At 40.3% G+C, this 7,548-nt stretch overlaps 1 protein-coding gene across 1 annotated transcript; it reads right to left on the minus strand.

The window, feature by feature from the left end:
* Positions 1 to 2,045: 2,045 nt before the first annotated feature.
* On the minus strand, positions 2,046 to 5,387 carry LOC125481074 (ypt/Rab-type GTPase ypt7-like). The gene is made up of 2 exons (XM_048592200.1): positions 4,986 to 5,387; positions 2,046 to 3,266 (listed from the first exon to the last, which is right to left on the minus strand). Exons 1-2 carry the CDS (start codon positions 5,104 to 5,106, stop codon positions 3,097 to 3,099), a joined length of 291 nt encoding a protein of 96 aa, XP_048448157.1. The 5' UTR covers positions 5,107 to 5,387; the 3' UTR covers positions 2,046 to 3,096.
* Between the last annotated feature and the right edge of the window lie 2,161 nt (positions 5,388 to 7,548).

Genomic DNA, 7,548 nt, shown 5'->3' on the forward strand with positions numbered 1-7,548 from the left:
CATCCCAATCTGACCTAGTCGCATTTACCAGCATTCAGCCCATATTCCGTTACGAGGGACAGTCAATTGATCAGAGACATTAACTTGGATTTCTCTCCACAGATGCTGCCACACCTGCTGAGCTTTTCCAGCAATTTCTAATATTGTCTCCATCTAAACACTGCCGATTCATAGAATCCATCCAGATGCCTTTTAAAAGGCAGTTATTGGATCCACCTCCACTTCCTCTGGCAGCTCTTTAAAATCTTTCTCCTCCCACCTTAACCAGAGGGTATGGCTTTTCAGCTCCCCTACCCTGGGCGGGGGGGGAATATCTTGGCTATTCACCTGGTCCATGCCCCTCACGATTTTATAAACCTCTAGGATACTAAATACTGCACAAACAAATATGCAAAAGGAGGAAAGGGCGAGTGCTTCCACAGTTTTCCAACCTCAGGAAAATCCAAAGCAGTTTACACTGAATGAAATACATCTAAAAAAAGTGTAGTGCAGGTTGTGTAGGCAGCCACAGAGCCAAGAGCCAAGACCCATGACCCATAAATTACCGAACAAAATTTAATCTGTTGTATAATGAGTTTTGCCCAAGAAGATTCCTCCTAGAATAGGATAATCGCTTAAACCAAAGGCCTGCCTAACATATTAAAAACTAAAGTTCCTGCAGCAAGTTTACTTGCGCTGCACTAAAGGATCAGTCTAGATTTGCTCAATTCAGAAAGGCTATTTTGTCCTTTTATTGTGGTAGAAAAAGGAGTTTGTAAGGCAGAGGCACTGAAATGGCGACTGAAGACAACTTAACGTGTGGTGCTTTGGGGCATTTGTTTTTTTTTTTAGAAAAGAAGGTTGGAATGGAAGCAGCCTGGGTATGGCCAGCTATCACAGACCAGGCTTTCTAGCTTTTCTAAGCTTTATCAGCAGAAGCTGTTTGGAGTCTCAGAAGAGCTGGAAGCCTTAGTGAATGATTCCTGGCTGCTATTTTCTGAACCTTCTTTTGATGTTTCTCTTCCTGGAAGAGAGAATGGCATGTAAAAATCTGTGTCTAAATTTGCCTTTTTGCCAACAGGTGTTTATGGGACATTACTATATTGGAACAGTCAATTACTAACAGGTATTGTATTATGCAGTTAATTTTTTCAATAGCTAAGTTATTCTAAATTCCTCTTTGGTTTGTATTTTGGTTTCACTCAACATCAAGTACTTGACCAGTTGTACCACATCTGGAAAACAGCATTTCACATCCACCTTTCAAGTAAGAAAAGGTTAGGGCCTAGGCTACCTTCTTAAAATGAGGTTGTTGACTTGCTCGCTCTCGTTCAGACGTTTTGCCACCATGCTAGGTGACATCAGTGGAGCTTCTGATGAAGCGATGTTATTCTACTCTGCTTGGAATTTACATTGTTTGGTCTGTTATGGCGAGTAGTGTCATTTCCGGTTTTGATCTGTATGGGCTTGTATGTAGCGTCAAATTCTATGTTTGTTGATTGCATTACCATGCCTCTAGAAATTCCTGTGATTGTCTATGTTTGGCTTGGGTTACTATGGTTACATTGTTCCAGTTAAACTGATGGCCTTCATTGTTTGAGTGTACCAATATTAAAGGAGAGTTCATCGTGCCGTTTTGCTGCTAGTTGATGTTCATGTATTCTGATGGCTAGTTTCCTTCTTGTCTGTCCAATGTAATGTTTGTGGCACTTGTTGCATAGTATTTTGTAAACCGTGTTGGTCCTGCACGTTGGGGGAATGGGGTCTTTAATCCTTGTAAGTGTTTGCAGTAGAGTGGCTGTGGGCCACCATGACTCCTAGTGGTCTTAGGAGTCTTGTTGTCAGCTCCGGAATTCCGAGAGGCATGGTAATGCAAATCAACAAACATATAGAATTTGACGCTACGTACAAGCCCATACAGATCAAAACCGGAAATGACACTACTCACTGCAACGGACAAAACAGTATAAATTCCAAGCGGAGTAGAATAACACCACTTCACTGGAGGCTCCACTGATGCCGTTACTTAGCATGGTGACAAAATGTCTCAATGGGAACAAGCCAGCTCGGTGAGCAAGTCAACAACCTCATCCACAACCCGAGGTACAGATCTTTGCTAAAACTTTGAATCTTCTTAATATTTTGAGGGGGTCTGGTCCATAACAAAGGCAAGAGGTGCAGTTAGCTAAGGTAATTGGTGACATACTGAAATTAACGACTGAACACCCCATCGTACTTCTGACACAAACTCCACTTTGAAGTGTATATCAAATGCATTTCCACACAAGTAGTAACATTTGAGGCTCAAACTTTAATCTTCAGCACATGAACAGAACAAAGTCACCTGCTCAGCACAGAACAGGTCAAAAAAGCGTTCGCGCTCATTCGGAAGTCTGCTTATTTTTCTTTCCATTAAAAAAAGGACGCAATAGTTTCCATCTCAATTTTAATTCAGTGCAATGCCCATGCCTTACTCAGGCATTCTTTCATTCTCACGGAGGGGAATTAAAAATTGGCAGAAGTATCCATTACATAACCTTAAGTGCCTTATTGGGTGAAAGAAAAAAAAGCAGAGGCAGGTCGATTTTAAAAACACAGCCCATGTGCAGTAAGTTTTTCTAAAAACAACCAAGCAGTGGCAATTACTGCTGCATTCTCACAAAAAATTAAAGAACAAATATTAAGCTACCACATTCAGGATGACAGTGTTTATTCAGTTTTAAATACTCTTGTTAAAATGACTTAGAGATGCTACTGTGCTTTTGATACAACTGGAACTACTTCTGTTTCTGGGGAAAAATAAAAAAAAAGATCTACAGGTCATTAGTCAGGCAACAGAACAAAAACTTGTCAACCACAAATGAATTACAAAACCATGGTTTGTTAAGAGTCAATCTAAAGCTTCTTACAAAATAGGATTACTCTTATTAAGAAATTGTCAACTTAAGATTTGATTGTGCAGTACATAGGCTTTCAAATTAACCCACTGGTCTTTCCAATCAATTCAACTGCTTCTCCAAATTGCAAATCTCATCTTTTCAGTTATCAGACATGATAATTTTGTGAAACTGTCTGTCAACCACATCCTCAAATGCAATTTAAGAATTTGGTCTGATTTCACTTCCAATCCCCAGCTTCCTTTAGTTGTATTAAGCAGGTTTTAAAAACAAAATATATACCTGTTGGAGAATCATGGCCCTTATAACTGAAAACAAAATAATTAGTCTTTATGGGGTCAATATTTTGCTCAACTTCAATTAAAGCTTCTCTTCCACGCATTTTCCCTGCTGAAAAAAAAGTGTCAAATCTTAACAATCTTCAAAACCATTTCCTCATACATAGCTCTGCCCATATTGTGTAAAAAAAAGTGTAATTCCAGTCATTAGCAACTTAATTCAGCTCACTAATACTCAGCTGAAACATTGCTCACATTCCTAAAAACCTCCAACTAGTCACACAGACAAGTAATTTCCGTCTCAGTTACACACTTGGTATATTGCACTACAATACGTTTCCATGGTAGATAACAACTGCTTACTCATAGGTTATTGTGTGGTTTGCCATTCAATCTGGACCTCTCATGGTTAAAATGCTTCATTACTCCAGCACAGGTTAAACTTGTAAAGAATTCAGAACAAGTTGCTTTTAAGTCATACAGTACTATAAAAGATACACAGCAAATCAATATACTGATCACAAAGCCATGCTCTTATTTTTGAGAAAAATGAGTGCAGGTTAACAATAAGAACAGACTGGGCATTTCAATTCTAAAACTAAAAACAGAAAACCCAAGGAAAAAAGGTTAGTTTGCAAAGCAGAGATTTGCATGCAACCTCTTTAGAAGCAGTGGTGTCACTTGTCCTTTTATCATGTTTGTGGACTTTCACTTCAGGAATTTTTATAAAACATTTGAGTGTAACTCAAGCGGTTTATTAATAATCAATCTCATGAAACTACAATTATAAAAGCTCAAGATTTGCAAGATGATGGGTTTGTTCAAACCCCTTGGCTCAGCTGAGAACAGGAATGAGAAAGGGTGTGGGAAGAAAGGGAATCATTTTATCAAATCCCAAGTCAAGGTACAAGAAAATTAGTGGGAAATTGTTTAAAACTTTTAATTTCATTGATATCTGAAAATTATTTTCTTTTGTTGTTAATGTAGACATTAAAGTGATTTTTTTTTAAAGCATTCCATCTGCACTTTAAACTTATATGCACCTAATTCAAAGCTGACTGTCTTTAAAAAAGGACAGTAAATTTTATATTCTAATTAACTAATATCACATGACTAACTCAAGGTTCAAAATGTCAAATGAGCACTAGTATAATTAAGTTAAAAACAATTTCCACTGGCAGGAAGGCCAACAACCTGAGAAGAGATTTAGAAGTTGCATTTGTTTTATCATAGTCTGGAATGCACTGTTTAAAATGGAAGGCAGGATTAGATTAATGGTAACAAATAAAAGGAAATTGAAAGTAAGCAAAAATTACAGGGAAGGAGTAGTGCTGTCTCTCTAATTTGATAGGCCAATAAACACAGACAATGGACTGAATAGTTTTGTTCTGCATTACATTATATAATCATACCGGTACTGAAAGGGAGAAACTCAGCAGGTCTGGCAGCATCTGTGGAGAGAGGGCAGAGTAAAGTTTCGAGTCCAGTGACCCTTCTTCAGAATTCATATTGGACCCGAAAGGGCAAGTGCTTCTCTGTCCACCGGGCGCTAAGACCCGATGAGTTTTTCCAGATAATACATCCGTTTTTATTTCAACTTTGCAGCGACCGCAGTACTTCTCTATAGTTTTGTTTTTCACTCCAATTCCTGCCAAGACTATTTTAAAAATCTGCCACCCCCCACCAAAAAAAAATAACACCACCAACTCTGGCTGGCTCAACTTCCAAGTCATAAAAACAAGTTTGGAAGTTACGTAACTCATCCCTCCACCTTATTGCAGCAAACAACACAAAGAAAGTCTCTCACATACATACACACACTTACACTTACCTCCCACGGTGGATTTGTAGTTCTTACTGAAGCTGTCGTTGGCATAACGCTGCACCAGGGAGGTCTTACCCACCGTGCAGTCCCCAATGACCAGCACCTTGAACAGGTAGTCATTCGCCATGCTGAGGAAAGAACACTGACTGACTGAGGGAAGATGCAGCAACTGGAGCTCGTCATAAACATCCTCCCTGAGGCCCTGGAGACAACATCCCCTCCCCCTTTATTTTAAACACCACCTCCGCCACTTAATTTACCGTCCTTACACCCCGGGTGGGGTAAGGGGGAGGCGGGGGGGAATGAATAGCGTTGCGATGCCCTCGTAAGTTTGGTTTTTGTTTCACGGGACGCGTTGTAAATTTTCCGCCCGCACCGAGGGCGCGGTCACGTGGTGCCGGACGCGGGCGGTGCACTCTGGGAACCGTAGTTCGCCGCCCGCGAGGCGGGGCGCGGAGGTGCCGCACCCACTCCGGGAGGACTACAACTCCCAAAATGCACCGCTTCTGGGCGGGTTGGTAGCAGGGAGAGAAGTTGGGCTGAAGGGTCTGTTATTCTGCTGTGCCACTCTGTGACTCTTATACGGCGAGTCCAGTTGAGTTTCTGGTCAGTGGTAATCCAGGATGTTGATAATGGGAAATGCCGTGATGGTAACATCCTTGAATGTCAAGGAGTGGTGTTTAGATGGCCTCTTAATGGAGATGGTCATTGTCTGGTATTTGTGTGGCATGAATGTTACTTGCCACTTTTCAACCCAAACCTGGTCACTGCCTGAATGGCATTTGAAAATGGACCGCTTCAGTATCTGAGGTCTCACGAATGGTGCCGAATATTGTGCAATCATGAGTGTACATCCCCAACTTCTGACCTTATGATGGAGGGAAGGCCATTAATGAAGTATCTGAAGATAGTTGGGCCTAGGTCACTACTCTAAAGAACTTCTGCAGAGATGTTCTGGAGTGGAGATAACTAACCTCCAATAATCACAACCATCTTCCTCTGTGCCAGGCATGACTCCAACCAACAGAGTTTGCCTCCGGACACCCATTGATTCTAGTTTTGCTAGGGCTCCTTGATGTCAAGGATTATCACGCACCTTTGGAATTCAGCCCTAACAGTAATACATCTGCTCATATGTAACTGTGAAATGTTTTTTGATAAAACTACTGTAAAGCACTTTGGAACATTTTATTATTTTAAAGGTGATGAATAAATGCACATTACTTTTTTCCTATCCCATTAAGCTTTCTCATCATTCTAAAATATATCCATCACGGCATCTCTTAACCTTCTTTCCTCTAGAAAAATGAATTCCAATCTGATCAGCACTTCTTTCAGTTTCAATTATCTAAAATGTGATGAAGATTCATGTTAATATTTGAAAACTTACATTCTAAAAAAGAATAATCATGTATAACTTTGATTTGTATTTCTATATTATGTGTTAAAAGGAGTCATGGTTTTAGTTTCATTTTAGATTTGTTTGGAATGGCACAGAGGTATTTGAAGTTTGTTAATGTAGGCATTTTTAATGAGAGTGTATAGTCTTGGAGTGGAACTTAAGGTATAATAGGAAATTATTAGGAAAAATGGTCAGGAAAGAAAAAACACTGCAGTTGCCTAGTGTCAAGAGTCAATTATCACAGAATGACCCACCATCCGGAAGGTCAGGACGTGTGCAGGTTCAGTTAGAGAGAAAAGGTGGTGTTAGTTTAGCAATCTCCAAAACAGTCCTGAATTGTGCAAGAGAAAGCAGCCAGAAAGTCAAAGCGTTTGTGTCTGTGGATACAAGACAGTGGAAGCTGAAGTGCTAAGCTATAAGACAAGGCAGAAAACTGCTGGAAGATGAGGATATGTGTTTGCTATTAAAGTATTTATAAGTCAGTAAGAGGAAAACTCCAGAAACTAACTAAAGCAATGCCACCTGAACAAGGAATTTTAAAGTGGAAATAGGTTTGCCCTACACTGAGATGTGAGTATCTCTAAAGGTAAGGTAAAGTCACTGTAGTCCCAGAAGACTATAAAGCTGCTGTCTCAATGGAGAGATGACTGGTGGTGAGTGTAACCCTTTGTTCACCACACTTCAAGTGAAGGGAGAAATTGAGAAGGTTGGCCTTCATGGTAACCTCAGCCGATATTGGAATTGAACCAGTCTGTTGGCGTCACTCTGCATCGCAAACCAGCTATCCAGTCACAGAGTTAACTGACCCCATATGGCCATGTTAAATTTCCCATAGTGTTCAGGGTTGTGTAGATTAGGTGGGTTATAGGGGGATGGGTCTGGGTGGGATACTCCAAGGGTCAGTGTGGACTTGTTGGGCTGAAGGGTCTGTTTCCACACGGTAGGGATTCTATGGATTCTTTAGAAAATTAGACCCTACAGATGTATGGTGCCACAGCACATTAGTGATACCAAAGGGTACCAATGATGTTCTGATTGGAATAGTTCTTATTGCTACATAGCAATCAGGACTCATTAATCAATTTGTGCTTTTTGTAAATTATTCACTATGCCCATCTGTTTAGTGAGACAGACTGAAATGAGCAACTCTCATATGTAAAGCTGATC

The sequence above is a fragment of the Rhincodon typus genome, unplaced genomic scaffold, assembly GCF_021869965.1.
Source record: "Rhincodon typus isolate 14 unplaced genomic scaffold, sRhiTyp1.1 hic_rhity00000801, whole genome shotgun sequence".
In the NCBI taxonomy this organism is placed as follows: Eukaryota; Metazoa; Chordata; class Chondrichthyes; order Orectolobiformes; family Rhincodontidae; genus Rhincodon; species Rhincodon typus.